General features: G+C 50.1%; 1 protein-coding gene across 1 annotated transcript; it reads right to left on the reverse strand.

Moving 5' to 3' along the window:
• Positions 1 to 13713: 13713 nt before the first annotated feature.
• Positions 13714 to 15922, reverse strand: LOC119366923 (protein NRT1/ PTR FAMILY 2.11-like). Its single transcript, XM_037632602.1, has 2 exons — positions 15880 to 15922; positions 13714 to 15362 (listed from the first exon to the last, which is right to left on the reverse strand). Exons 1-2 carry the CDS (start codon positions 15893 to 15895, stop codon positions 13714 to 13716), a joined length of 1665 nt encoding a protein of 554 aa, XP_037488499.1. The 5' UTR covers positions 15896 to 15922.
• Positions 15923 to 17018: the final 1096 nt, after the last annotated feature.

Genomic DNA, 17018 nt, shown 5'->3' on the forward strand with positions numbered 1-17018 from the left:
AGAAATGAATTGAAGCAAAAAAAAGTTTTGATTAACTCTAATTAAAAAGGAGCATAGATGCTTATTTTTAATGACTTATTACAACTCAGAAATAAAAAGAAGAAAAAATAGTTGTGATTAACTTTACTAAAATATGAGCATAGATGCATATTTTTAATGACTTATTACAATTCAAAAATAAATAGAAGAAAAAATAGTTATGATTAACTTTACTAAAAAATGAGCAGAGATGCTTATTTTTAATGACTTATTACAACTCAGAAATAAAAAGAAAAAAATAAATATAGCAGTAAAGAAAAAAAAACTATATAAAAAGCTACTCAGAAATGAGCATAGATGCGCTTATAGAGGAAATTCAAATTAAATTCATAAAAAATTTCAAGAGAAATTCATATGAATTTAGCCTAAATTCCCTATATAAGGGCATCTATTTTCATTTTCAGAGGAGCTCAATAAGGCAGAGAGGGAGGGGCTTATAAACCGGTCTGATTCCCCTCCGGTTGGTGAGGTAGGACTAAACTTTGGCCACAACGAGGACCAACCCTTTAGTCCCGGTTGGTGGAATGGACCGGGACTAATGGTCTTCCTTTGGTCCCTGTTCAGGCCACGAACCGAGACCAATGGTGGTGGGCCAGGAGCGAGGGCCATTGGTCCCGGTTCGTCCCACCAGCCGGGACCAATAGGTCCAGACGAACCGGGACCAATGGCCCACGTGGCCCGGCCAGCCCCTGGGGCTCACGAACCGGGTCCAATGCCCCCATTGGTCCCGGTTCTGGATTGAACCGGGACTAATGGGCTGGACCGGCCTGGACCATTGGCCCCTTTTCTACTAGTGATATAGCACTATGGGTGGAATACGATATGGTGGTAGAGATTAAAATGGAGAATACAAAAGGTAAAATAGTCTCACATCGATGTGACTAATCAATGGGCTATGAAGGGGGACATCAATTGCTGTTCATGTGAGGGGTAGGAATTGCCATGCAATAGATGCACTAAGAGCTATAAGTGTATGAAAGCTCAACTGAAAACTAAGTGGGTGTGCATCCAACTTGCTATCTAGTGAAGACCGCGAGCATTTGAGGAAGCCCATCATTGAAATATACAAACATAGTTCTAAAATGAAAAATTTCCACTAGTATTTGAAAGTGACAACATAGGAGACTCTCTATATGAAAAACATGATGCTAATCTGAAGCACAAGTTTGGTTAAAGATAATAAAATTGCCCCTTCTTTCTTTTTCTCTCATTATTTTTGTTTTCTCTTTTCTTTTTTCCTTTTTTCGTCTTGGGATCAAACATGAAGTAGGAAAGATGACTCGAAAATAGGTACAAAGGGCAATACACTAAGGTCCCCGAGCTCTAATCCCGTCCCGGGCCCCTAAAATTCTAGGACTGGCCCCGACTATCAGTGGACTGGTCCAGACCTATCTGCAGATGAATACATGTTTGATTTAATAACCAGCGTTGGGATGCCCACACACTAGCTACACTGGGAGTAACTTCAGCAGTAACATCGAGTCCAACTCAGCAAATTTGCTTATGTGGCAATGAGTTAATGAGAGATGTAGTTAGAGTAACTTAGCTAGTTACTGTAACATCACATGTCCCAATGCAATATGAGTCTATAACCTAATAAATAAAGTTTTGCATGACACCACACTTATGTTACTACACACTATGAAGGTAGTAATATAGTCTAGGGATATGTGTATGTTACTAGTGTATGTGGCAAAGCCACCATGCATTATTTTTCATACATGTCACTCTTGATTCATTGCACCATCCCGGTACACTGCCGGAGGCATTCATATAGAGTCATATCTTGTTCTAGTTTTGAGTTGTAATTCATATGTTGTAATCAATAGAAGTGTGATGATCATCATTTTTAGAGCATTGCCCAAAGAAAAAAAAGGAAAGGCCAAAAAGAAAAAAAGAAAGGCCAAAAAGAAGAAAAAGAAAATAAAAAAGAAAGTAAAGAAAGTAAAGAAAATAAATAAAGGGGCAATGCTACTATCTCTTTTTCCACACTTGTGCTTCAAAGTAGCACTTTGTTCTTTATATAGTGAGTCTCATATATGGTGCTTCAAAGTAGCACCATGTTTTTCATGTATAGAGTCTCATAAGTTGTCTGTTTCATACTAGTGGGAATTTTTCATTATAGAACTTGGCTTGTATATTCCTACGATGGGCTTCCTCAAATGCCCTAGGTCTTCGTGAGCAAGCAAGCTGGATGCACACCCACTAGTTTTCTTTTGTTGAGCATTTATTTATAGCTCTAGTGCATACGTTGCATGGCAATCCCTACTTCTCATGTTGACATCAATTGATGGGCATCTCCATAGCCCGTTGATTATCCTCGTCAATGTGAGACTTTCTCCTTTTTTGTCTTCTCCACACAATCCCCATCATCATATTCTATTCCACCCATAGTGCTATATCCATGGCTCGCGCTCATGTATTGCGTGAAGGTTGAAAAAGTTTGAGATTATTTAAGTATTAAACAATTGCTTGGCTTGTCATCAGGGGTATAGAAGTTGGGAACATCTTTGTGTAACGAAAATGAAGGATAGCCTAACTATATGATTTTGTAGGGATGAACTTTCTTTCACCATGTTATTTTGAGAAGACATGATTGCTTTGATTATTATGCTTGAAGTGTTACTATTTCTTTTATCAATATGAACTTTTATTTTGAATCACTTGGATCTGAACATTCATGCCCCAATAAATAAAATTACATTGAGAATTATGCTAGGTAGCATTCCACATCAAAAATTCTCTTTTTATCATTTACCTACTCAAGGACGAGCAGGAATTAAGCTTGGGGATGCTTGATACGTCTCCAACGTATCTATAATTTTTGATTGTTCCATGCTATTATATTACCCCTTTTGGATGTTTATGAGCTTTATTTTACACATTTATATCATTTTTGGGACTAACCTACTAACCGGAGGCCCAACCCGTATTGCTGTTTTTTTTGCCTATTTCAGTATTTCGAAGAAAAAGAATATCAAACGGAGTCCAAACGGAATGAAACCTTCGGGAGTGTGATTTTTGAAACGAACGTGATCCAGAGGACTTGGAGTGCAAGTCAAGAAGCAGCCGAGGCCTCCACGAGATAGGAGGGCGCCCCCCCTATAGGGCGCGCCCCCTTTCTCGTGGGCCCCTCGGGCGTCCACCGACGTACTTCTTCCTCCTATATAAGCCTACGTACCCCGAAAACATCCAGGGAGCACCCGAAACACAATTTCCACCGTCGTAACCTTCTGTATCCGTGAGATCTCATCTTGGAGCCTTCGCCGGCACTTTGCCGGAGGGGGAATCGACCATGGAGGGCTTCTACATCAACACCATAGCCCTTCCGATGAGTTAGCCCTTCCGATGAGTTGTGAGTAGTTTACCACAGACCTACGGGTCCATAGTTATTAGCTAGATGGCTTCTTCTCTCTTTTTGGACCTCAATACAATGTTCTCCCGCTCTCTTGTGGAGATCTATTTGATGCAATCTCTTTTTGCGGTGTGTTTGTCGAGATCCGATGAATTGTGGATTTATGATCAAGTTTATCTATGAATAATATTTGAATCTTCTCTGAATTCTTTTATGTATGATTGAGTTATCTTTGCAAGTCTCTTCGAATTATCAGTTTGGTTTGGCCTACTAGATTGATCTTTCTTGCCATGGGAGAAGTGCTTAGCTTTGAGTTCAATCTTGCGGTGTCCTTATCCAGTGACAGAAAGGGTTGCAAGACACGTATTGTATTGTTGCCATCGAGGATAAAAAGATGGGGTTTATATCATATTGCTTGAGTTTATCCCTCTACATCATGTCATCTTGCTTAATGTGTTACTCTGTTCTTTGTGAACTTAATACTCTAGATGCAGGAAGGAGTCGGTCGATGTGTGGAGTAATAGTAGTAGATGCAGGCATGAGTCAGTCTACTTGTTGCGGACGTGATGCCTATATACATGATCATGCCTAGATAATCTCATAATTATTCGCTTTTCTATCAATTGCTCGACATTAATTTGTTCACCCACCGTAATACTTATGCTATCTCGAGAGAAGCCGCTAGTGAAACCTATGGCCCCCGGGTCTATCTCTTATCATATTTGCTTCCAATCTACTTTTATTTGCATCTTTACTTTCTGCATCTATATTATAAAATACCAAAAATATATTTATCTTATCACACTATATCTATCAGATCTCACTTTCGCAAGTGGCCGTGAAGGGATTGACAACCCCTTTATTGCGTTGGTTGCGAGTTCTTTGTTTGCTTGTGTGGTTCGTGGGACTTGTTGAGGAGCCTCTTACTGGATTGATACCTTGGTTCTCAAAAACTGAGGGAAATACTTACGCTACTCTGCTGCATCACCCTTTCCTCTTCAAGAAAAACCAACGCAACCTCAAGACGTAGCAGCCCGCGATGGGGAAAGAAGACCACTCGCAGCACCACCGGAGGACCGAACCCGGGCCCCCGCCGCCACCACGGGGCACAGCCGCCGCGAGCCAAGCACCCATCCACCGCCGCAGCACCGCAGCGCGCCGCCGACCAGAGGGAGGGCTGCCTCGTCGCCGGGCCCCGTGCAGGCCCGACGCCACCGCCCAGGGAAGGAGCCCTGCACCAGGACATGGAAAAGACATCCCCCGCCGCCAGCCACCGCGAGGGGCTTCGCCCTGGCGGTCCCGTCCGGCTATGGAGGTGGGCGGAGGAAGGGGACGGCGCCCGCAGCAAGACCTGGCGCCGCCGCCCGAGCCGCCCGCGGGGGGACGGTGCGGGGGCAAGGGGGAGGGGTGGTGGGGGGAGGGAGGAGAGGGCGAGCCGGCCGGGCCGGGCGAGCGCCGACGGCTGGAGGCGGGGGAAGAGAGCTAGGGGGCGGCAGTGGTGGGGGGGGGGGCGAGGGGGGAACCCTAGTCCCTCTCACTACACTCCACCCCGAGTCACCGATCAATGTCATGTTCAAGTTACAGAAATCCATGAGTTAGAATAGGCTATTAACTTGCAAAGTTTTATGGGCAAACATGGCCTACACAAAATACATTGATTAAAATACCAAAGGTTGGCATCACTATTTAGTTTCAAAGAACAACGATTGGTAACTTGCGAAAGAGTATTGGGTATTTAGAACAAAGGGTCCCGGAGAGGTTGGACACGAGAAGAGTTATTTTACTCGTCACCCCTTGTTTCGTGTCGAACGGGTAGTTGTGGGAATTCAAAGAGATGTGTATGCCCTTGTTTGGTTTGCTGGAATTCACGAAAGGTTATTTGTGGAGTAACAACATAGGTTATGATAAACAATCAATACGTTCTCTCTAAATAAATCCTCTCCCTAGATCATAGCTATAATAATTCTACACTTGCGGGCAAGATGCCACGGAAACCACCTACGGACCCCTCTCCACCAATCTCTTCCTCCCCCTGATTTCCAGTGCGGGCCCCACCCCCTCCTAATTTCCAATCAAGGTTTCAGAGCTCGGCCCATAATCACATTCAGTAAGGATCAGCCCGTAAGTGTAGCATTTCTGTCATAGATAATTCTAGCAATTGCCAATAAATCGCCCCTATTAATAAAATGGTGGAAGTTAGTCTCTCATGTCCCACACCCGAATAGTCCTAAATTCTCATTCTCCCCAACCAAACTGTTAGAGGGGAGAAAGAGGATTGGTGAAATAGTTGTTGTATTGCTTGAGCCTTGTGGGCATATATATAGGAGTATAATGATCTACTTGGAGTATAAAACAAGCCAGAACAAATCCTAGTCTATCTCGTCTTTCCTAATAAACATTATACTCAACATCCCCCCGCAGTCACAACGGTAGCGACGCAGACGGTGAGACTCGAGAAGAATCCGAAGGCAAGCCGACGGACACACCCCCACAGTCGTAACGGTCGACGCATCGCGGAGTCATGGCTGGAGTGGCAACCGACGAGGTTGCTCAAGCAAGGCGATAGCCCTTTGTGCCGTTTGTCGAGGTAGCCGAGAGCGTGGGTGGTGGAGCCGTGGTCAAGGTAGCCGTGCGAAGAATGCCGTGGTCGATGTCGAGTCAGGGTGGCCGGTGTCGAGGAAGTCGCCGTGGAGCCGCGGGCGCAAGGGGGCGCTGAGTTAGCATGGGCGCAGTGGTGTCGAAGTAGGGGTGCGCCAGGAGGATGATGTTGTTGACGACGCGTCGCGGCGGGTTTGCCAAGCTCGGGGACACATCATGGACGAAGGCACGCATCGGTGTTGCCAGCACCGGGCATGCGTAGACGGACGAATTCAAAGTTGACGAAGCGCCGCGCCAGGCTTGCCAGACCCGGGGACACATCATGGACGAAGGCACGCGGTGGTGTTGCCAGCACCAGGCATGCATAGACTGGGACCTGCACAAGCTGTACGCCATGTCGAAGAAGTCAGAGAGGCCAGCAAAGAAGGACTCGACGACGGTTGTGGCGCCAATCGGCGCGAGGCCAACGTCGTCGACGGTTGTCGGAGTAGATGAAGCGGTCGGGGTAGATGACGGCGACGCTGGCGACGGGCTGGTGCTGGATGAAGACGAACGGGGTGGACGGGCGGCAGCGGCTACGGGGGTAGCGGCAGCGGCGGCCGAAGAAGAGCGGCGGCGGCGGTTAGGTTATGAGCGCGGCGGCGATGCTCAAAGTAGGCGAAGAACCCTGGCAGCATGACGAAGGCCGGCGCGGATGGTGGAGTTCCTGCGCCAAAGGAGGTGGTGCAGCGCAAGCCATAGGAAGTCGACGCGCGGGGACGGCGGTGGACCGCGGGCCGCGGCGCTACGGCCCGAAGGGGCGACGCAGCGGCGGCGGGCAGGTCGGGGCGACGACGGAAGACCTCGGGACGGTCGCAGGGACCGTGGGTCGCGGTGCTACAGCCCGAAGGGGCGGCGCAGCGGCGGAGCGCGGGGTAGTGCAACCGCATGGACGGCCTCGAGACGGCGGCGCTGCGGCCCGACGGGCGACGCAGCGGCGGCGCGAGGGTCGGTGCAGCCACGGAGACGGCCTAGAGCGGACGGCCTCGGGGCGGCGGTAGACCGTGGGCCGCGGCACTACGGCCCGAAGGGGCGACGTAGCGGTGACGCGGGTCAGTGCAGGCGGGAGAAGAACCACGGGGCGGCGGCGCTGCGACCCGACGGGGCGACGCAGCGGCAGCCCGTTGCTCGATTGGCGGAGGGGCATGCTGAACTCGGAGAAGATCTTCACGGGACCTGCGGAGGCGCGCGTAACTGACGGGCCAGGTCGGTCGCACGGCGTAGATGAGGCGGATCACGGCGGCGAGCGGGTGATCAAGCCGATCGCGCGCGAGGTCGGGGCCGCCGCTCGGTGGAGACGTGGTGGCGGCGGAGTCCGAGAGGAAGCCGGCGGCGGCGGGCGGCAGGGCGGCTATGATTGGCCACCGCATGGCGCGAGGCCGCCGGGTCGGGATGATGCAGGAGTTCCAGTCGGAGCAGGGCGGTGACGGCCGGCGTAGATCGACGGGCGGGCCGTCGCGCGAACGGTGGCGGTGAAGGGACGCCGCATAACGCGATGCCGCCGGGTCGGGGCGACCGGCGGGCCGATGCGCGGACGACGCGCGAGGCCGCCACGTCGGCGCGACCGACGGGCAGACGTGCGGACGACGCGCGAAGCCGCTGAGTCGGTGAAGAAGCTGGCCAATCGCGCTGGTATTGGAGTAGAGGCGCACGGGGTCGACGGCGGCGGTGGGCGACGCAAACCGGATCACATAGACCGGAAAACCAAAAAATAGACGCCAATCAAAGCGACTGGCGAGAGAGAAAAAACCCGGATCAAAGGATCGGGAAAAAAGACTCTCTAGGGCAGCCGGCCAACATGGCCGGCGGACGAACCCTAGGTACGGGCGGCGGCCCCCGGCGGCGGTCATGGAGGCCGACCGCCCCGGGGGCGGCGCGCAGGTGCGGAAGCGGCGGCGGCTAGGGTTTAGGATCGACTTACGATAGATATCATGTTAGAGGGGAGAAAGAGGATTGGTGGAATAGTTGTTGTATTGCTTGAACCTCGTGGGCATATATATAGATGTACAATGATTTATTTGGAGTACAAGACAAGACAGAACAAATTCTAATCTATCTCATCTTTCCTAATAAACATTATACCCAACACAAACAATTAAGTTCGTATCTTAGATCCCTCAAATTCCCACTCTGCCGAAAGGTGATTCTGGTGAACAACGCCAGGTAGCTCAAAATCTGGGGCTTTTGTTGTCCATACTAGTGGCTGGGGCGCGCCTCCTCTGTGTCTATGTGCGCATCAGTTATGCTGATGTACTTGTTAACGTTCTAACATTGCAGTTAAGATACAGTGATTAAAATAGAAGTGCAGCAGAAGAGTTTTCTTTTATAAAGCAGAGCAGTCATGTAGTAGTCTTATAATGCTAATGCTAATAGGTCTATATTATCGGCCTGGCGTATTTTTAAAAGACGTGCTCCCCTGGTGCGGCCATGTCTCACGGATGTTCTAAGCCCAGGTCACCTTATTGATCCTGCCAGACCGCATCGTGTAGCTGCTATCATTGGCCTTCTCCTCCGTCTCCAAAAAGACCCCGTCGTCCAGCTCGGCCTGGCCCCTAATCCACGTCCACCTGCTCTACAGCACATGGAAGAGACATGCCCATGGTTGTCAATCCATAGCATGGCGACCTCAGGAAGGTAGAGTGGGGCACCGGCTGCATGAAACTGAACAGCAACATCTTTAGGCGATCAAACTGCAAATCCAGATTGACACTAAGCGACTGAATCATGTCCACGTATTATGCCAACACCAGAATATATATGCTGCGCAATTTCCTGAAGGCAAAACAAAATTATTTCTTCAAGGGTAAGCAATTGATGAAAGCATCTCTCTCTCTCTTTCTCTCTCTCTCTCTCTCTCTCTCTCTCTAATTTATTAAATTTGTCGCTCATGATTGAAGTATCTACGAGTGATTCGGGAGAAAATCATCATTCCTTGAAATCATATATTCTATGTACTAAAATGAAAAAGATAAATCTTCCATCAGATATATATGTCGTTACCTTGTCCTAGTTGACGTCAATGCTGGACGAACCAATGAACCAGCCCCTTTCTATATGCTAATCATCACGGATTACAAGAAAGTAGGCTAGTTCAATCTCAAAACGACATCTCCCACAGTATTCAGAGTAAAATTTATACCATTAAGCATGTGAGTCAACTAGATTTGCATACAAAATAAATTTGGAGGTTCGCATATATTGATAGCATGCATGAGCTGCACCCTGATGACACAACAGAAATAGAAAGTGTATAGTTTCAACTTTCAACAACTCTGAAGGCTTAAGAGCATCTCCAGCCGGCCCCCAGGAGGCCCTTTTCTCCAACTTTTTCACCGCCGGCAGTAAATAAAGTCTCCACTCACGTCCCCAGGGTCACTTTTTCGCCGGTTTCGTGCAATTTTAGCGCCGGCAGTCTCATCCAAAACCCAGCCCCACGGGAGGCATCTGAGAGCGCCGGCGATTTGTTTATGCATGCAAAGGCCCACATGCAGCCTCTCTCCTCTCATTTCCTCTCCCACCTCGCCGCCAACAACTCCCGTGATTTGTTTTCTTCCGACCTCGCCGTCTCCTTCCTCTCCCACCAGGCCCTATCCAGCCGCAGCTCCGCCAGCGCCGGTCTCGCCGGAGCACCACAGCGCCACCGCCTACCCGCCACCTTTCCCCCTCGCTGCCAACAACTCCCGTGCCACCTTCCTGGAGCAGCACTACCCCGGCCCCCTCCCGCCACGGCCTTTCTTCCCCGAGCACGTCCTCGCGCCGTGTCCTCGCCACGGCCGTTCGCTCGAGCCCATGCTCGATCCCGAGAAGCTTTACGCGCGGGCGATGCACAGCTTCAACTACAAGCACATGGCGCGAGCAGCAGCGGCCGGGAAGGGCAAGGGAGGACCCTCGACTCTCTGTTGTCGGCGGCATCGCCGTGCGGGCCGCGGGGGCAGCGGGCCAGGGGCAGGAGCGAGGTGTACGTGCCGGCCGCGCGCGCCGGAGGGCGGGAGAGGTCGCCGGCGCTGATGATGCGGAGGGCGTGGACGGTTCCTGCGATCGCGCGGCCGCGGGAGGGCGTGGCCTGCGGGCCTGCGAGCGCGCGGGCTCCTGCGCAGATGAGGGCGGCTTGGAGCGAGGCCGACAAGGCGGTCCAGCAGGCGGCGGAAGCCCCGGTCAAGGGTGGCGCGGCGCAGCAGCTTGGCTGCCTCCGTGCAGCGCACAACGGAGACGGTGTTGGAGACGGAGGGAAGGACGGAGACGGCGCCGGTGAAGCTGTGGCTCCTCTGCTCCGCCGGCTCGCGCTCGCGCTCGCGCTCATGATGCTCTGCTCGAGCTCGGCGGCGACGCCGGGCCGGCCGAGGCCGGGCCGGCCGTGGCCTGGGGCGGGCGCGGTGGGCATGTCTTGGGGGTGGACACGGCTGGAAAGTTTTTCGCACCCAGGCCAAAAATTCCGCCGGCAGCCCCCCAGGCGGCGAAAAAAAATGCCTCCTGGGAGCTCAACGGCTGGAGATGCTCTAAGCTCAGGAATTTCCTTTTGTCAAACGCACACCTAAATGTGTGCTTCTTGTCTTTTGCTCAGGAATTTACGAGTACTGTAAAAAAATTGAATTTATCCTCATCAAACTAAAGAACATTCTTGCTTAATACTGTACGAACCATGGTCTTCAAGCTCATGCATATTCCCTATTTTCAGTTATAATTATAAATAATTCTGACATCGCTTTAAATAGTACCCACAATCTTGACATAAATACTACTACAAATAATTGATATTGATGTCACTATCAGGTGGTCAGTACCGGGCGTGGTCGGCGTGCATGAGCTCGGGTGGCGCAGGCGTGGCTGCGCACACCAGCAAGGAGCACGAGCGGGTGACGGCGTGGACCGCCTAGCCTCCTTCCGTCGACGCGCCAGCCAGTGGCGACGGTGCGCTCCGCCTGACTTTCTCCCGTTGACGGTGCGACAGCGCGCTCCTCCGGAAGAGCAGCGCCAGCTTCCTCAACTCACGAAGATGTGATGCACGGCCTCGACGGGGATGCGGCGGCGCGAGCGGTAGGTGGCGACTGCGATGGGAGAGAGGAAGGACTGGGAGGGAGGGAGGCGCGCGAGTGGAGCCGGCTAGGTTTCTCACCCAAAGGGCGAGCGGCAGCGGCGTAGCAGGGCCGTGCGGGCGCGGTGTGGGGGGAGGAGGACTGGCGGCGGCGGCGCAGAGGAGAGGAGGGGGTAGGGTTACGGGAGGGGAGCCGCGAGGCGAGGACGGAGCGGGGTGCGCCGCGTGCAGGAGGTGGCGGCTAGGTTTTGGCTCGCTGAATTTATACGCCACCAGGCGAAATGACGCACACCAAATTTACAGGCGGTGGCATGCCCAGCCTCGATCCGACGGCCCATATTGTTTCGTCTGAGATGTCTGAGATCCAACGGTCCAGATTGTTTCATCTGAAAATCGGACGGCCGGGATTCGTTTGGACAGACAATCGAACGGTCCAGAATCCAAACGCACGGGGAGGCTCCATTTTGCTTTGGACTCTAACAAGGGGACGTGAATTGAGTAAAAAAAGGAGTTTGACACCAAAAGGGGATGATGCTCGAGCACATCCAGCAATTCGCCGCCCTTCGGGATAAGCTAGCTAATGTCACCATCCAATCAGGGGTCCAAGACTCTATCATGTGAAAGCTCACTAATGGAGGATCCTATACTACATCATCGGCTTACAAAAACCAATTCGATGGACTTGCGCGCTTCAACATGCAGGACAAGGACTGTAATGTCTGGGCGCACCCTAGGTGTAAATTCTTCGCTTGGTTTGTCACTCAAAACAGAATTTAAATGGTGGATAGGCTCCAATGCCGAGGTGGCCCAGTTGTGACCGATGCCCTCTTTGCAATCAGGTGCAGGAAATGACGGCTCACCTCGTCTTCAAGTGTGTTGATTCTCTAGGCGAGTTTGGAAAGAGGTGTTCGCTTGGCTGGATTTTCATGTAAAACAAATCTCCTTTTTCTGTGACGCCATTCACTCACAGTACTACATACTACTATAGTTTATGTTTGTTTCTCAAATCTAGTGGCTGGCCCAAATACATGGGTAGAACTATACATGTCGCTAGGCATGTAGGATGCCAAGGTGAATAGTGATTAACACGCAACAGGTCAGTATCAGGCAAGCAAGCTAGCTAGTAGTCGATAGAGTATGGATGCAACGTACATATCTGCGGGTAAGTCAGCTAGACATAGGGTGTGTAGTTGTGAGAACGGACGTTTGTCTCTCGGCCTCCATGGAGACCTTTTTTCCGAAAAATTCAAAATTCAAACATTTCAGTTTCAAAAAAATCTGAAAAATTTTCTGCAAGTAAACAAGGATGTTATGTGTATGTGTGTAAAATTTCAGGATGAAATACGTTGAAATGCGACATGTACAAAAAAGACAAATTGATGACCTGGAGGATGAATAGTATCATGTGTTAAAAAGCCCCAGATTTTTCTTTTTTGCACATCCTCATTTCAACGTATTTTGCCCTGAAAATTTACACACATGTGTCTTATGCCTTCATGTGTATCTTTATTTCTTCAAAAAAAAAGAAATGTAAATATATGAATCTCAATGAAATTTGAAATTTGAACCTAGAGGCCTCTATGGAGGCCGAGCTCTAAAGGCAATTTTTGGTGTACATGTATGTTATCTACTCCCTCCGTTCCTAAATATTTGTCTTTCTAGACATTTCAAATGACTACTACATACGGATGTATGTAGACATATTTTAGAGTGTAGATTCACTCATTTTACTACGTATGTAGTCACTTGTTGAAATGCCTAGAAAGACAAGTATTTAGGAACAAAGGGAGTAGTAGTCAATTATATGAATGTAGGTTTTGGGCTAGCTAGGTACATGTACTGCTACTAGTAGTTATCTAAAACCTCCTTTTCGTTAAGCATCAAAACACCCTACGCTGATGATTGCTCAGCTAATACTTCATACTTGTATGTCGATGGAGGTGGACATGCACGTCCATGTCCACGTCAACCGAGACGCAACAACGTGGTAAACACTAGCAGCTCGCTTGGTCAAGCTTGGCTAGCAGCCGGCTGCGCACTCCACCGTTCCTTGATTTATACCGATCGATATCGACAAGGAGAGTGATATGACGAATAGAGAAGGGCGTGAGGGCCCTAGTCAGCTCCGGGCCAAACATGACAAACAACATCATACGAGGTTAAACATGCTACGATCACCAAAGAATTAGGGCATCATGATCTGGGCCACGGTTGACGAGTAAATTGGCCTATCTATTGACCGGCTGTTGTACGTGACCAAAAGCAAAAGCACATACAAAATAGGTTGAGAATAGAAGTTGATGAATACTACTTGGCGGAAGTACTAGCCAGTCGTCACTGCTGTACGTACGTAGTGCATCAATCCATGATGGATGCAACATGCAAGCAATCATACAAGGTGAGCTTGTGCGTGAATCAACATCAGGAGACTGCTGTGCTTTGAGGTGCTGTGCATTTGCTACTCACATGCATTCCTGCCGTATTATTCCATCATCACACTCACACCACACACATATCTCATGCATGCTTGATCAGTCCCATATATATAGCATATAACATTAGGGTGCATGTTGATTCCCGAGGATCAAAAATCATATATTTTTGAAGTGTCTATTATAATATACCAATCTATGCACCATGATAGATTAAACTAAACCGGCACCGCAGTCGCAGCTTTCTTTGAGCTTTCGTCAAGCTCGACATCATTGCCAGCGTTGACGGCACCATCGGACTTCTTGAACCTGTACCACCGCGAACAGGCCACAAAGTAGATGAGGTTGACGGCGGCGATGGCAGCGGTGACCAGGTAGAATAGGTCCACCCTCCCTTCGTCTAGGTCCTGCGCCAGCCAGTCCGGCCGCCCGTCCCCTCTGCTCGTCGCGCGATGCACCGCAATCACCATGAGCCCACTTGCGAAGCTTGCCAGCCCGAGCCCCAGGAAGAAGAATGCCCCCGCTACGCTTCGCATGTTCTCTGGGAACTGTCGGTAATAGAACTCAATCAGACCGATGGCGGCAAATGCCTCCGACAATCCGGCAATCAGTTGTTGCGGTACCAGCCAAAAGCATGACATCATAGTCGTCCGGCGCCGACGGTGCTCCACAGCTGCCGACACCAGCATCGTCACCACGGAGAGTGCCAACCCGATGCCGATCCGCTGGAGCAAAGTGATGCCGCCCTCACGCTTGGTGAAGCGAAAAAGTGTCGGCACCATCACTCGGTCATACACCGGGATCCAGACTGTGAGGGCAAGCATTTGAAAGACAATGAAGGAGCCCTGCGGGATCTGGAAGCTTGCAGACTTGATGATCCGGCGGTCAGTTTGTGCCGCCTGGAACACGACGTAGGTGCCTAGCTGGGTGATCACCACGAAGTAGACAATACCTGACAGCCACACCGGGATGATGCGTGCCAGGCACTTCACCTCCTCCACCTGCTGCACCGTGCATAGCCGCCACGGGTTCGCCGATGTTTTCTCGTCAGAGCAAAGTACATCCTTGGTGGTTCGCATGGCGGCCTTGTCAAGGCATGTGAACTGGTCGGTGTAGGCCAACTTGGAGACGAGCTTGCTCTGGTGTGGCGGGTCAAAAAGCTCGAAAGTATTGTGAGATCGTCGGAGGCGGCGTTTGCGGGAGGCGGCAATGAGGACCTGTGCAAAGCTAGTGAACGGGCTGCCCTCAGGGCGAACGCAGACATAGAGGCGTGTGCCCATGAAGAAGAGAACGCAAGAAAGGCCCATGAGCACGGCAGGCACTGCGAGGCCTAGTGCCCAGTTGACGTCGCTCTGGAGGTAGATGATGACGGTGGCAGAGAGCATCATGGCAATAGTGAAGGTGAAGTAGTACCAGTTGAAGAAGCTGGCGATGCCTCGGCGGCCATCCACGGTACGTGGGTTGAACTGGTCGGCCCCGAATGCCAAGTTGCAAGGGCGGATGCCGCCAGCGCCGACGACGAGGAAGAAGAAGGATACCATGAGCGCTGCAAGCTGGGAGGGGGTGGGACCCTCACATTGTCCTTCGGAAGCGCATGCAGGAGGGTGGAGGGAGTGGAGCACGGCAGTGAGGGTGAGCAGGGCCATGCCGATGAATGATGCGATGGTGGCAGCGGCCAGGGTGGTGTAGCGGCCAAGGTAGGTGTCGCTGATGAAGGCGCCTAGGATGGTGGCGAGGTTGCTGGTGCCGGAGAAGAAGTTGAGTATGGTGGCAGCGTTGACGCTTTTTATGTGGTACACTGTCGTCAGGTACACTAGCAAGTTCCATAGTGTCCCGAGTGTGCCAAGCTTCTCGAACGTCTCATTCCCTGTAATAATTCATTATTTTTACATGTTTCAATAATCACTGTCCAATCTCTATTTTAATTAGTCACTAGTTGTAATTCAGCAAAATTCATCGTACAAATCCCCCTTTTTGAGGGATAGCTATATTTTCTTGAATATACAAATAGTACTGTGCATCATTTTCATAGAAGGAAAGTCAATACGCTGATACAGTGCCTTTCATCTTGCAACAATAACTGATGAGATTAGCAATGACTATCATGACAAAGACGCCTTGTCCAAGCTCTAGCCACAGATGGCGAAGAGGCAGGATATAGAGATCAAGACCATGGATTCTTACTACTGCAAACTATAATTTATGTACACAAAAAACACATCATAAATTTATGTATGATATATGCTTGCAATACTTGGTTGAAATTTACCGAAATCGTATTGTCGTGTACCCCTGGTACTCCTACTTAGTAGTGTTCAGTGTAAAACAGCATACTATTTCAAGGAAAACAAACAGAAGCAGGTAGCTGGCATGGCAACGCTAACCTATGACGTATGGCATGGCCTTCCATCCGCGGTAGTTGCGGACTGGCTCGCCCGAGGACGCCTCGTCGATGGTCGTCTTCTCCATGCTGATGCCATCGTTGTCATCGTGCTCCTCCTGCTGTGGCGGCAGGTCCGGCTTAGCGGCGTCCATCTCGTACGTGCAGCAAACAGCTAGCTATTACACGCAGGAGCTAAGTGCTAGCTGCAGCAGCAGTAGTACGGGGAGGAGAGGAGAAGAACCCGGACGTATAAATAGGCTAAAGGTAGCGAGAGCATGGGATCTTTGCTTCCAAGATACTAAAGAGAGATACGAACAGAGGTAGCTAGCAAAGTTTCTGTCTTTCACTCACTATCTGTTGAGGAAACCTGAGATACGGCAGAAAGCGACGTCATGTTTGACAGTTTGAGCCAAGATGAGGGAGGCCGGTTCACGATTTCATTTTGTTAAGCTGTGCCAGGCAAATAATTGAGGAGAGCTTCGATATTTTTGGCTTACTCCCTTCATCCTTAAAATAGTGTACTTCCAACTTTATTGAAAAATCAAACTTTTTTATGTTTGATCGTATTTATACAATAATAGACCAACATTTATACCATCAAATTAGTAGCCTTAGATTTATGATAAAATATATTTTCTGTCAGATACCTATTTTGTTCACAAGCATTGACATATTTTTGCACAAACTCGGTCAAACTTTGAGATAGTTTGACCCTCCAACAATGTTGGAAGTACATTCTTTCATGGACGGAGGGAGTAAGTGTTTCTAGCTTTCAGGGGAGGGGAAAATATCCGGTGCTTCCGGCACTCATGTGCTACGCTATCCAAGGGCTCCCGTTTAGATCCAAGGGCTCCCGTTAACTTGTGATTTTTTTAAAAGCCTCTTTCAGAGTCTGAAAATTGCGCAGAAGTCCAGCCGATCCAACTCCTCCCGGATGCCGTTTGATCTAAAATCTAACGGTCTAGAAGTCCGTACCATGGGAGCACCTGAGTGCCCGGAGCACCTGATACTTCCCCTTCTCCGGGCACTCAGGTGCTCCCGTGATACCCGGGTACATGCATGTAAGTAGGATGAGTAATTTTAACATGAACCTTCTTACCTTCTCTTTCTATATGGGAGGTAAGAAAATAAGAGTTATCC

This window comes from Triticum dicoccoides, chromosome 2B, assembly GCF_002162155.2.
Source record: "Triticum dicoccoides isolate Atlit2015 ecotype Zavitan chromosome 2B, WEW_v2.0, whole genome shotgun sequence".
NCBI classification, from domain to species: domain Eukaryota; kingdom Viridiplantae; phylum Streptophyta; class Magnoliopsida; order Poales; family Poaceae; genus Triticum; species Triticum dicoccoides.